The sequence below is a fragment of the Lontra canadensis genome, unplaced genomic scaffold (assembly GCF_010015895.1).
Source record: "Lontra canadensis isolate GAN:19392208 unplaced genomic scaffold, GSC_riverotter_1.0 scaffold3, whole genome shotgun sequence".
NCBI lineage: Eukaryota > Metazoa > Chordata > Mammalia > Carnivora > Mustelidae > Lontra > Lontra canadensis.
The window spans coordinates 26,239,379-26,254,139 of NW_022630997.1; the positions used below are offsets into that span (position 1 = coordinate 26,239,379).

At 34.3% G+C, this 14,761-nt stretch overlaps 1 protein-coding gene across 7 annotated transcripts in view; it reads right to left on the minus strand.

The window, feature by feature from the left end:
• The window catches only part of KIF20B (kinesin family member 20B), a 75,841-nt gene that overhangs the window by 33,546 nt on the left and 27,534 nt on the right, over window positions 1-14,761 (minus strand). For all 7 annotated transcript variants that reach the window (XM_032836767.1, XM_032836795.1, XM_032836786.1 and 4 more), the window contains exons 18-20: window positions 11,073-11,226; window positions 5,657-6,896; window positions 5,184-5,322 (exon numbers count right to left, since the gene is read on the minus strand). In XM_032836767.1, coding sequence (XP_032692658.1) covers window positions 5,184-5,322; window positions 5,657-6,896; window positions 11,073-11,226 — 1,533 coding nt within the window. The remainder of the gene's footprint in view (window positions 1-5,183; window positions 5,323-5,656; window positions 6,897-11,072; window positions 11,227-14,761) is intronic.

A 14,761-nucleotide genomic window follows, 5' to 3' on the forward strand; every position in this document is an offset into this window, starting at 1 on the left:
ATGATATGTCTTCAAATTATCAGGAAATTTATTAATACACTAAAGGAGAATGCATATGAAAAGATCATTTTCTTCTCACAATATTTTAAGAATCTCAAACTCTGTAAGTGCTCTCAAAAAAGAATCAACACAGCACTTTGCAACAGCAAAACCATTATCACAAAGAAATCAATAAAGATACTCTAAGAGGAAAATACTGGCTCAGTTTTCCAACGGTTATTGAGTAATGTGATCCAGTAAAACAAGAAATACTTTAAAAGCTAATAATGGCCCACAGAGGATGAAAATGGAACAGTTACAAGAACAAAAGTTATTCATGTATGTGAAGGTCAATTGATCTTTTATGTTACTGGTAACCTAGTTCTACAAACTTGTTAGAGAAATCAAAAGCAATATGAACAAGTATGTAAATCTTCACCAAAAGAAAAAAAAAAAAAGATAATCTACAAACATCTTTACGCCAATTTCATTTCCATCACATCAATTCTAGAGATTTCATAAAATGAAGAAAATTAATTAAAAAAAGTTCTCCTTCATAAAGAGCATGGAAATATACTTAGAAATAGTAGCTCTGAGTGGTTTGGTTTCAGGGAATTTTTACATTCCTTTTTAGACTTTCTGAAAGTTCCAAACTTACTACAATACATATTTCCTTTATATTCATACATTAAGACTATTTGTTTATCTGCTTATTTTGTGTAAAAATGTGGGACTTGTAGTAACAAACACCAACCTTATCAATTTTACAGGTATAAACTGTCAGCCAATAATAAATAAAGATCATGTGTTGCATCAATACGCACATAAGGATCACATCAGTTTCCATCCCGGTTCTACCATTTACTAGCTAAGTGAACTTGAACAAGTTATACCTCACAATACATAATTAAAAACAGTGCCTACCCCTAATATTTGTCTGAGAACTAAATGAAATATTATGTGTAAACTCAGCATTAACTGACCCAGAGTAAGCTGTTATTATTAGTAGTAGTACTAGCATTGACATTACACATTATTTTGAAAAAGAGAAAACAATCTTAATGACTGTTATTAGAATAATAGTAACATAACTTAAAAAGAGATACCCTTATAAAAAGTGGAATGAAAAAAATCTCAAAGTTAAAAAGCAATCTTTATATACAGGTGATCCCATATACAAAAATAAAAACATATAAGTATGTACAGTATTTACATATATTGGTAAGCACAATATATGTATCTAATTAGATAAATTAATCTAATACAGTATGTTAAATACAACATATGTATCTAAATAATTATTTTGTGTTTTCATGATCTAGAAGTGTGCTTTAGGGGGCCTGGGTGGCTCAGTCAGTTCAACATCTGTCTTCGGCTCAGGTCATGATCCTGGAGTCCTGGGATGGAGCCCCACATCAGGCTCCCTGCTCAGCAGGGAGTCTGCTTCTCCCTCTCCCTCTGCCCCTCCTCCCTCTCTCTCTCAAATAAATAAAATCCTTAAAAAATTTTTTTAATTAAAAAAAAAGTACGCTTTAGTGATCTAAAAGAACACTGACAAGAGTTGTTATATTAAAAAGAAAAGAGAAACATTTGGGAAGAAGGCTTTCATTTGAATCTACATTTGTTAAAAAATATTTCCAGGGGCGCCTGGGTGGTTCAGTCATTAAGCGTCTGCCTTTGGCTCAGGTCATGAGCCCCTGAGGGTTCTGGGATTGAGCCCCACATCAGGCTCCCTGCTCAGTAGGAAGCCTGCTTCTCCCTCTCTCTCTGCTCCTTCCCGCTTGTGTTCCCTCTCTCATTCTGTCTCTGCCAAATAAATAAATAAAGTCTTTAAAAATGTTTTTTCCAAATAATATATACAATAAAAAGGTTTAATTAGAAAAAGAAGTTATTATTTAATTGGAAAAAAGAGCTATTATTTAAGTAATTGGTTCCACTTGAGTCAAAGTCAATTATACCATGCCTGAAATGCTTACTGATAATCATGGTGCTCAGAAATAGTATCTTAAACCAGGAACTTTACATGTCTAGAAAGTAAACAATCCAAATCTTTTGAGTGACAAACAAGTGCTTTCCCAAATTATGCTACATTGCTTTGAACTTACTGATTTGACTAAGAATTTTCCTATAACTAATTATAGTTTAGGTCATCTTCACTGTCTTACATTTCTAATCTGATCTAATACTAAAGTATTTGTCACATGACCTGGAATCCTTCTGTATATAATTACAAGAAACATCACAGTATTTTGCATTGTAAAACAGGGGTACCTGGGTGGCTCAGTCGGTTAAGCGAATGCCTTTGGCTCAGGTCATGATCCTGGGGTCCTAAAATTAAGCCCCAAATCTGGCTCCCTGCTCAGTGGGGAGTCAGCTTCTCCCTCTCCCTCTGCTTCACCCCGCCCCACAACTTGTGTATTCTCTTTCTGTGAAATAAATAAATAAAATCTTTAAAATAAAAATAAAGGATTGAACAATTAAAAGAAAATATGAGGGCAGTGGGGTTATGGACATTGGGGAGGGTATGTGCTATGGTGAGTGATGTGAAGCGTATAAACCTGGTGATTCACAGACCTGTACCCCTGGGGCTAATAATATATGTTAATAAAAAAAGAAAAAAAATATTAAAAAAAAAGAAAATATGGGGGCACCTGGGTGGCTCAAATGGTTAAGCATCTGCCTCTGGCTCAGGTCATGATCTCTAGGTTCTGGGATCAAGCCCCAAGTTGGGCTCCCTGCTGAACTCCCTGCTGTGTCTGTTTCTCCCTCTCCCTCTGTCTCTCCCCCTGCTTATGTTCTCTCTCTCTCTCTCTCAAATGAATAAAATCTTTAAAAAAAAGAAAGAAAATATGAACAAATGATTTCATAGAATAGAAACCAGAAGAGACAAATATCCAATAAAAACATGAATAGATGCTGTACTTCATTAAGTAATCAGAGGAATGCCATTTCAAATGACAATGATATACCCCTTCATATCCTCTGATGAAACAATTCCACCCCCGGAATATAAACTCTTGCACAAGTATACCCACAGGCATGTGTAAGAGAGGAATACAGTTTCTAGGAGCAAAAAAAGAAGAAAAAAATCTGACTGGTCAACTGGCAAATGGATAAATAAATTGCAGAATGTCACACAAGGGTAGAAGGGGTTATTACAACCATACATAAATGAACCTCAGGAATATGTGAAAAATAAAGAGTCTCAGAAAAATATAATATACTGCTTAGAAATAAAAAATAGGTATGACTTAAATTATATTTTTAGAAGATAAAAGATAAACACAAAACATTCAATGTAATAACTTCTATGGAGGTAGGAAACCTATAGGGATGGGACCCATAAGCATTTGCTGTATCAATTTCTTCATACCTTACACATTAAATATTCTTTTTGACTAACTCAAAGTAATATTATATAATTCTTTAAAATTCTCTCAGCTTTTTAAAAAAAGAAATAAATAAAAATAATAAAACTGTTTCAGCTTTTAGAAAAAGTCTTAACTACAAGACAAAATCAAGGAGTCACAGTAGAAAAATTAATAAATTTAAATTCATGAAAATAAAAAATTTGATCTAAACAAAAAGAACCTTACCAAGGAAAACAGCAATAAGGGCAGGGGTCTACAATTCATACTCTTAAAAAGACAAATTTCCTGAATATGTTATAGGCTCCTATAAAGCAAAACTAATTTAAAAACAGAATAAAAATCAATAACCCAAATTTAAAAAGCCCAAGATATGAATACACAGCTCACAGAAACACACACACACACACACACACACACACAAATGGCTTTTAAACAAAATGATGCTCACTCATAATTAGAAAAATGCAAACTGGGATTACAGTGAGTTTTTTAGAACTAAAGTTTTTAAAATTAGAAACAGAATTATACTTTTTTTTAAGATTTTATTTATTTGACAGAGAGGGAGAGCACAAGCAGGGGGAGCTGTAGTCAAAAGGAGAAGGAAAAGCAGGCCTCCCACAGAGCAGGAAGCCAACACAGGCTCATACCCAGTACCCCATAATCACGACCTGAGCCAAAGGCTGATGCTTAACTGATTGAGCCACCCAGGCATCCCCAGATATATACTCTTTACTGTCAAATATCAAAAAGTATGATAAAATACTACTTTGTGGATACGGGTGAAAGAAATACTCGTATTCTCATACATTACTTCTGGCTTATAAATTGGCATAATGAGCATAATAAATACCAAATTACAATGTACAAATGAGTGACCCATAAATTCTACTTAAGAATGACTTGTAAATGTTCAAATGATTTTGCCTCATAAGCTCAATCAGAAGAAGATGAAATCATCTGAACTGTCCAACAATCCAGGACCAATTAACATTTCTGTCATAATTTTGTAATCATTTTGTGTTCATAAAATTTCGTAGTCATAAAATAATTATAATACCCTGATACAACAGCCAAGATGCACTACTAAGTGAAAAAACTAAGATTTACAACAGTGTTTACAGGATGCTTTCATTTTTTTTAAAGAGAAAAAAAAAAAGGATAGAAAGAGGAAGAAGTAAAGAAAAAGAAAATAACTGGTGTCATTTGATGCCTTGAAGAGAAACTTGATCACTGGGACAGCTGGGAGGGAATTTTCTCACTGAATGCACATTTGCATATTTTGTATTTGGAATCAGTGATTGTATTTCCTATTTTCAAACTAAACTATGATAAAAACTTGTAACAACTATACTGCATACTCTCGTGAATATTATCTGCAAACAAAAGTTTGCTTTTTACTTTTTGGGGGGAATTGAACTGGGCAGTTCTTAATAGAAAAAAAGATTCTAGTACTACACGAGGCACATTTTTTTCTTTTTTGAAATTTATTAAGTTTTTATTTTAATTACAGCAAAGCTAACAGAGTGTTATATTAGTTTCAGTGGTTCAACAATTCTATACATTACTCAGTGCTCATCATTAATGATTAGTGTGCTCTTAATCCCCACCATCTCTTTTACCCTTTCCCCCAAGATCTCCCCCTCATATTTTTTCCTAATGTTGGACATTCTTCACTTTAAGCTTTCTCTTGTGAAGTAAGTGTTCTCCTCATTTAAAAAAAAAAAATTGAGTTGATAAATGTTTTATTCTAAAATTAGTGTCTAAAAAATGTGCTCTATAACGAAAACAATCTTTGTTATTTAAATTGGCCACACAACTTTTCAAATAACCTACCTCTTTCTGAACTTGCTCAATCTGTTTTTTGGCATCAGCGAGTTTCTCTTTCAGCTCAGCATAATCTTCTTCCTTCCTCTGAAGATCTGCTTTCAGAGTCTGTGTAAGGGCAGAGCTTGCAGATAGCTCCTCTTTCAACCTAAAGAACACAAATCATTTTTCTATAGTGACACACCACAAACCACACAGGATCATACATGTAAGCTAGTAACAACCTATAAAATTCTAAATTTTCAGAAACCCAGACTGTCCAATCAATAACTGAGTCCTTCATAGAAGATATCATGTGATTTTATGAACAGATTTTTGCATATAACTTTTGGTTCCAAAGACTTAGTTGAACTAAGTTCAAGTTCTTTACTCTTCAAACACACTATGCTAGATTAAGTTATACCCACCTAAATAATTTAAAAGATAGAGGAAAACTGATAAAATAAACCCTTTGTACATTTTTAAATATTTTATTATCTTACTTTTCTGCTTTTTGCCAGTTGGTTTCCTTTTCTTCTTCCTTTAACTGAAGTGAACGCTTTGCATCTTGCAAATTACTTGTTAATTGTGAGATTTCTTCTTTCAACTTGACTTCCCTTTCACTTAAATCTCTGTTGTTTTTGATAGAATCCTGAAGATTTGCTTGAAATTCCTTCAGATTTCTTTCCAGCTCTAAGATGACAGATTCCTTTTCCAAAATTTCTTGTTTTAACTTGGCTGAATGATTGCATTCATCTTTTTGAGTTTCTAAAATTGCTTCAAGTTCTTTTATTCTCATCTTACAGCAAGTAACATCTTGTGTAAGTTCTGAAAGTGCTCTCTTCCCTTCAACTACATGTTGTACTTGAATATCAAGAGAAATATTTTTTTCTTGCAATTCTTGTTGCAGCTGCTGTATAAGATTTTCTTTTTCTTTTAGTAGGTCACCTTGATTTTTATTCTCCTTCTCCTCTGTTTTTAATCTATTGTTTTCATCCAGGCAACCTTTTAATTCTGCCTGTAACTTTTCAATTTGTTGTTCCAGTTCCTGGATCTGATGACTCTTTTTGGAAGAGACCTTTACAATTTCCTTACATTCTTCCCAAATGGCCTCAATACTAGAATGAAAAGAACTTTCCCTACTGAGTTCTTGAATATGATATTCTTTAATTTGCTTACTTACCAAATTATCATTCTCTAAAAGGGGTAACTGTGTATTTGGCAAATTATCCTCTTGAGAACCACTTGACAGATCCCTGAGATTGAGTAAATCTATGTTTGAGATCTGAGCAACTGAATCAAGCATTCGCAGTTCATCTATTTTTGCTTGCATTAATTTAATTTGGGAAACATTATTTGTGATGTTTTTCCTAGCGGTTTCTATCTCCTTTGACAATCTCACAATCTTTTCCTCTTGTTCTTGATTTATACCTCTCTGCACATGTAATTCAGAAATTGCATTATCATAATTTGACTGAATTTGTTGGACCTCTATACTTAAAGTAAAACTCTTTTTTTCAGAAAGAGAAAGTTCCTGCTGCAAACTAATAATCTTTTTATTTAATTCTGCTTTTTCTGCCTTTTCATTTTTAAGTTCATTTTCAGCGGAAAGTAAACATGTTTTCAGCTCTTCATTATTTTCTTGTAAAATTCTAATGCCTTCCCCATCTTCTGAAATGCGCTTTTGCATTTCTTCACTTTTCTTTTCATCTTCAGTGATAGTTGGACTAGCATGAATAGATCCTTTAAAAATAAGAAAATTGCTATTAATCGGGTAAATCTTAAGAAAACCAAAAAGTTACCATATAAGCCAATATTTAAATGTTAAAAAAAAAAATGGAAGCAAACTTCTAATGAAAACAAAAGTAAGCCACTGAGTGAAAAAAAAAAAAAAACAGGTTGCAAAACACACCAATATAAGCCCATTAAAAACAATAGTTCCTTTAATTAATGCAGAAAGAGCAAAAGAAGTACACCAAAATTGAAGCAAACTACCCAATTTTCTTTTTATAACTTTCAATATTCTTTCAATTATCTACTACAAATATTTGTTATCATTATAATATGGGACGGAGGGAAGGAAATCACATGAGACACCCCAACGCAGACATTCCAAATCCTAAAGATAATTTAAAAGCACAACTGTATTGACTTGAAAACTGACTACCTTATATTTTCATAGCTAAAATTAGGGGGGAAATGGTTGAAATTCTGGGAACTCTCATGCAGCCTTACCCATCCCTAGCTGTATAACTGTCAAACTCTTTAACCCTATGACCACTTCCTCAAAGGAAAACAAAAATAATATCATCTATCTCAGTTTCCATAGTATTTATGCAAAAACAAGCTTTATTAGTTCAGTTTTCATTCTTCGAATACAATCCACATTAGTTTCCTTCACCCAACCATCTAGAAGCTACTGTACAGCCGTAACTGTGCAATCCCATTATGCAATCCCAAGATCTCTTTTCTTTAATATGGACTAATTTTAAAAGCTCAGTGAATAAGGATTTATTATCTATAACTTACATTGTTATAGATAATAAAATTACATTGTCTCCTCTGCCTCAAAGAGTGTAGGGAAAACATGGCATTATCCTTGTGGTAGAGCGTCACTTTCATCAAAGCTTGATGAGTGTATTTCTGAATTTCTGAATTATTTCTTATATATGTAGTTACATTTTCCTAATTTACTGCCTTGAGATTCATGATTTATTCTAAGTATTCCAGCTACTCTGAAATCTTAAAGATTTACACTATTTTTATAACAAAACTTGCCCACTTACTCTTACGGATTTTTTCTTTTTTTAATAATTTTCAGCCAATATATCCTTCTTCCATCAGACTGTCTCCTATCATCTTATAGTTATGGCAAGTCATCCCAAAGTGGAATGACTCCATCTTCTCCACTGGTTCAGACTTCTATTCTACTTTCCATTTAATGTAATTCTCTACTTTTGATGTTATTTTTATACCTTTGACTTCATCAGTGGAAATGACTAATTAGGAAAACTAAATGAGGATGGATTTTTTTTTTCATAACTTAGAAATGGTTTTTTAAGAATACCATGCTCTTTAAAAAAACAAGTTATAAAACTATCTGAACCATTCATCAGGAGAGAAAGAGAAAGGATCTAAGCAAGTTTAAAATGACAACAATCAGAAATTCAGAACTCACAAATAGATCCTATCTATCCTGAGTCAAGAGATTTGAGTCACGCATACCATATGGATACATATAGTCCTTAAACCCTAGAGTGCATACAGAAAGCTCAGTGAAACTTTTGTGATCAAGTAATGTTCTTCTTTTAATTTTACCGTATTTTAAGAACTAGGATAATTACATAAGGTAAATCAAACTAATTTGTTTAGTACCTAATTTTTTTTCAGATAATCACACTACTCTTTCAGAAAACTTTAAATTGTCTACAGCCATACCACCCTGAACGTGCCCGATCTCATCTGATCTCAGAAGCTAAGCAGGGTCGGGCCTGGCTAGTACTTGGATGGGAGAAAACTTTAAATGTTTTATATCCAAAGATTTATAGAACATATTCAGGACAGCCTTCTTAGGAAAAAATTAAAGTATTAGCCCAGCAATAGAGATGGGATAACTCTTAAGTATCCACTGTTAACTTATAAAAACTAAACACAAACAACAAGAGTGCAGTTGACACTTTAATTCAGTATTTATACTACATTCAACATATACTACTCCTGCTTGTATTCTGTTAAAACAATTACAGTTTGATTGAATAATCACAAGTAAGCAGACTATATCATGTCTCCGGTTTGTCTCTTTTATTGTTATCTGAAGCCTTATTTCTTGGACTGTTTCACATGGCTACCAACTTTCCCAAATTACAGATACAATGACCTCAAACAAGCAAATTCACTTCCATGGGGAAATGGCTTTGCATTTCCTTTTAAGAAGAGAACATAAGCATCCCATGAAACTATCAACCCCCTGATCTTATCCTAGTGGTTACAGGAGTCACAGATTTTATTCTAGACATTTTTTAGTATGAGGTAGAGGGGAGGAGGGTGGTTACAGCTACGATTTTCATAGGACACCTTATGTAATCCCTGTAGTCTCTAATAACACAAATAATTGAGAAAAAGTCAAAGTGGTTGTGACTTTAAGGAGAAAAAAAGTCTTTTGTCATGTTACCTAAACTTACTTAAATCTACCTGCATCAAAATTACTTATAGCTAACAACTATAGTTCTTAAATATGCTTCTTCATGAATGGGTTACCTTTAGGATTAGTCCCACTGTGTGTTTCACTTGTCCCTGGCCACTTCTACTTTTTTTTTTTTTTAAGATTTATTTATTTATTTATTTGACAGGCAGAGATCACAAGTAGGCAGAGAGGCAGCCGGGGGGACGGGGGAGAGCAGGCTCCCTGAGGAGCAGAGAGCCTGATGCGGGGCTCGATCCCAGGATCCTGGGATCATGACCTGAGCTGAAGGCAAAGGCTTTAACCCACTGAGCCACCCAGGTGTCCTGCCACTTCTAATTCTTAGTGACCTACAGATCCTACATTCTCAGCTATTCTATGGCACTGACCAAAGTGAAAGGAGGAAAGGAGGAAAAAATCATAGCAAACTTGTCCTCCCAGTAGCAATGGATAACAGAAGGCATATGCATATTAGTCTCGATCAATTAGCTCACACAGCACTGTACATCCCATAAGCCATATATCTAATATTATCCTCTAAGGCATCTACTTTTGAAAACATTCATTTTACTGCGACTCTATGAGGTGTTTATTAAGTTGGTGTACTACCCCACTGTTTTCATCGTTGACAACCCAGTAGGCAGGTGGTACTTATTTTACTTTACTAATAACAAAAGTAAGACTTAACTTACCCATTTTTCTCAGGATGAAGCAGCTAGGAAGGTTTCTAAAGCTATGTTTCTAAAACTCTTAGAAAGCCCTTACTCCCTGTATCATATTATAACAGTTTTCTAAAAGAGACAACAGGGGCGCCTGGGTTGCTCAGTCAGTTATGCGGCTGCCTTCAGCTCAGGTCATGATCCCAGGGTCCTGGGATCGAGCCCCACATCGGAATTCCTGCTCAGTGGAGAGCTTGCTTCTCCCTCTCCCTCTCCCTGCTGCTCTGCCTACTTATGCTCTTTATCTCTCTGTCAAATAAATAAATCTTAAAAAAAAAAATTAAATTAAAAAAAGAGAGGTGGGGCACCTGGGTGGCTCAGTGAGTTAAAGCCTCTGCCTTCAGCTCAGGTCATGATCTCAGGGTCCTGGGATCAAGCCCTGCATCAGGCTCTCTGCTCAGCAGGGAGCCTGAATCCTCCTCTTTCTCTGCCTGTCTCTCTGCCTGCTTGTGGTCTCTGTCTGTCAAATAAATAAATAAATAAATAAAAAGAGAGGTAGCAAATAGCTTAGAGAGAACTTTAAAATTGATCCATCTTCCACATAAATAGGGATATATACTATACAGTAAGCATGTACCTACTTTTTTAGTAATTCCCTAGTAAATACAATAACTTGAGCACATACGTCTTTCATAATGCTCAGCTTGAAGTCTTACTGGCAAATGTCTTTTCATAGATGGGATAAAGAATGTGGGGAGATTTGGGTATAAGAAAATACTATAATTATGAAAATAGAAATGATGTTTTAACTACCATAGACACAGAAGTAAAAAGAATCATACATATGCAAAATGTGATAAAAACACAGTATCTAAAAATATTTTATTAAAATAAAGGACAGCTATAAATACATACACCCATCCTCCAAGCAGTCTATAACATGTTAGCAAAAAATCAGTGACCTATACATTTTCTTGGTTTTTTTTTTAGATAAAAATTTCCTTCTATTTGCAACTTTTCCCATTACCAGTTTAGGAACTAACTTTCTTAAAACCCTCCTAATGGCAAGTTAAGTAGTACCTTTCTTTGCTGGTGGCTCTTCTAGTTGAAGTTCATTTTTATTTATTCTTTTTCTTCCCAAATCAGTTTTGGTTTTGTTGTCCTCAGGCACTTCAGTGGTTTCATTAGAAGCCAATTTATTCTTTATTATTAAAGAAAATGTACCATCCTTATGCTAAAATAAAATAAAGATTAGTTGGCATATACAAAGCTATAAGAAACAAAAGCTATAGGAATTATGTTTCAGTAGTGTATCGTAAAAATTTTATTTTCAAATCTGTTGAAACATTTTCTAAATTACTTCTTAAGTCTCACCCTAAATAACTGATGGCTCTGGCAAGAGAGTAATATTAACTAACTTGTACATTCAGTAAGGAAAACAAAAACACTTATCTTAAAGTCAGTTAAGCATATAGTTTTATTCTGATATCTACAAGCAAATTCATTGTTAATGGGCTAGATATTATTCTGGGAATAACTGGAAAACCCTAAAATACTTACCCCCGGTCACATTCAAAATGTGTTTTGAAAAGAAAAATACAAAACACTATGACAAAATTGTTTCTTATATATACTTGAACTTAAAATCTTGAGGTTCCACTCTAGAAACTCAACAACTGTTTTGTTACCAAAGCCTCTGAAAGATAGGCAGCATTTTTTTATACTTTAACAACTCCCAGAAAAATAAATTTGGCCTTAGCTTTAAATATATAGCCTATGTATATTTAAAGATATATAGTCTACAGACCACCTTAAAACTGAGCTGCTTATTTATCTAAACAATAAAAATCACTTAGACTTCTATTTTTTTAAAGCAAATATTATGCCTCCCTAAAAGGCTAGCAGAAAGATACTATATACTGTTATCTGGAAAAAGGAAGGATGAAACGCAGCAGTTAAGGACAAGTCTATAAAATAATCAAAGGTATAGTAAAGCCAGGGATTTTTTTTTTAAATGCAAAGATTATTTAAATCCCTTCTGCTGGTAGCAAACCATTTTTAGGGGTAAAAAAAAAAAAAAAAAAAGTGCATGAAAAACAAAAAGTCATTTTCCATCATAAAATCAAACATTTTATTCAGGAGATTAGATGCCTTTTTTAAATTATAAAGTAATGAGTTTTTTTAAAGCAGTTTTTTTAGATAAGAGGATCTCATGATGAAAAACCGCTACTCTCACAATTAGTCCCCTGGTAGCACTGAGAAATAACAAAATCCTGGGATAGAAAGATCACACTTGTGACAGAGCCTAAGAGTTTTCAAACACTGCATGACAGGTCAAGTTGTCTCTTCCCTCACTCTTGGGAAATGATCTGATCATTTTTTCCCTCCTTCAAGTTACACAACTTCTCCAAAAAAAAAATCTATCCTCCACAACTGTTATTTTTTTTTAAGATTATTTATTTATTTATTTGACAGACAAGAAGGCAGAGAGGTAGGCAGAGAGAGAGAGGAGGAAGCAGGCTCCGTGCTGAGCAAAGAGCCCAATGCGGGGCTCGATCCCAGGACTCTGGGATCGTGACCCAAGCTGAAGGGAGAGGCTTTAACCTACTGAGCCACCCAGGCACCCCTACACAACTGTTATTGAAAGGAGTCTTTTCTGCCACTAGAGTATGTGTGGATGTTAAATGATCAAGAACTACCATTCAAAATAAAGTTTATCATTAGGAAGAGTCTGCTTTCAAGATAAGCTTTGGAACAGTGACCTAGGTCAACAATTAAATAGCACATCAGGTTAAGTTCCAAATTACTTCACATTTGTTTATGTATTTACGTGAAAAATTTCACATACTATTTAAACCTAGCTGGTAACAGAATCTACAACCAATCTAAAAAGTCTATTTATAGGCAAGGACTATTAAAATAGGAACATTGTTAAGTTATTTTTTTTAAAGATTTTATTTATTTATTTGACAGAGAGAGACACAGTGAGAGAGGGAACACAGAAAGGTAGACGGAGAGGGAGAAGAAGGCTTCCCGCGGAGCAGGAAGCCCGATGTGGGATTCGATCCCAGGACCCTGGGATCATGACCTGAGTCAAAGGCAGATGCCCAATGACTGAGCCATCCAGGTGCCCAAACATTGCTATTTTAAATTGTTTTTTTACTATTACTTAAACATGACTAACACACTGCAGTATATAAACATTCTATAGAAATAAATAGAATTCCAACTTAAATTTCCAATAATTTTCTTCAAAGATATAGTTGCCAGAGTGATGTCTCTGGCTTTTTTTTCTTGTTTTTATTTTCCTTCACCAAACCAAACAAGACTTACAATCCAAATCAAGTGATCAGAGCAAAACCATTTGCTGAACAGCCAAACAAAAGTGCTAAGAGCCTGAAGGCCCAGCAGTTCATACTATAAAAAGTCAAGCCCCCAGTCCCAAAAGGTCTTATCTCCCCTTATTTCACAAGTCAATATCCTCTCTTAATTTCTACCGCCACCATCCAACTACCCTTAGTCAGAGGCCTCATCAACTATCACCTGACTCTTCCAAAGAGGCTTTTCTGGTCTCTATGCCTCCAGTCTAACTCCGTCTCAATCCCATCCTCCAAATTTCCAAATACATCAAACTCAAAATAAAAAATCAACTTTACTACTCCTCTCCTTAAAATTAATGGCTTCTCATTGCCCATGGAATAAAACTCAAACTCTTTAATGCAGAATTTAAGAACTTCAACCACCTTACCCCAACCCACTGCTTCCTGCCTCACTTCTCACGTCTCCTTGCTTCAAACTTTTTCTTGAACAATGCTTGTGCTTTCCTACATTGACTGAAAGATTTCTCATTTCCAGGACTTTAAGCATTCTGAATCCTACACCTGGAAGGCCAGCCTATTTTCTTGTCCCTCCCAGGTATGGACTGCCCCTTCCCCATACTTTCAACTGACTGAATTTTAATCATCCTTCATGGCTCAACTTAATCATTTTCATCTCCAGAAAGTATTCCCTAAACCTCCACCTATTCTCAGCTCACTGCACATTTTATTATAATTCTGTTTATGTGGTTTCTCTCACGGAGGAGTCATTAAGCGGACTCGTTTTTAGTCATCTATATAATTCTCAAAATCTAATACAGTACCCGGAACACAGTAGACATTCAACAAGTGTTTTTGTTGTTCGGTTTTTTTTTTTTTTTTTTTGAATGAAATAAATCATTTTATGCTTCTCATCCTTGCTCTTCTCCTTACTACAAGGGTGTCTCTCCCAGTTCAGGTACCAAAAAAAAAAAAAAAAAAGTTAGACAGACTGAATAATGCTTCTAAAGAATACCAAAATAGAGGTCTGCTACCAGAGATTAGACCAAAGGTAAGCTATTCTAGAATGCTTCTTATTTACTCCTATAGTATCAAAAGCCACCCTAATGCTCAGATGATTCTGAGAATACTGGTGAATACTGGACCCTGACTTTAAAGAGAGAAAGGATAGTCAACAGCACTTTTTACAAGATGTCAATCTTGCCTCATCTGGTCAGAAAAAAGACATAAAAAAGTACCTCCAAACAAAGCAGAGAGGTTTGGTTATTAGTTTACTTAGCCTATTATGTTATATATATATTCTGTCTTCTTTAATTCAAACAATAATATAAAGGAGTTTACAATAAAAAAAATAAAGGAAAACCAAAACCATTGTTTAAAAAAAAAAAAAGGATTAAAAGGCAGGCTGATTATGCTAAACTAACTAAATATGAAATTACCTAAACTTGTACT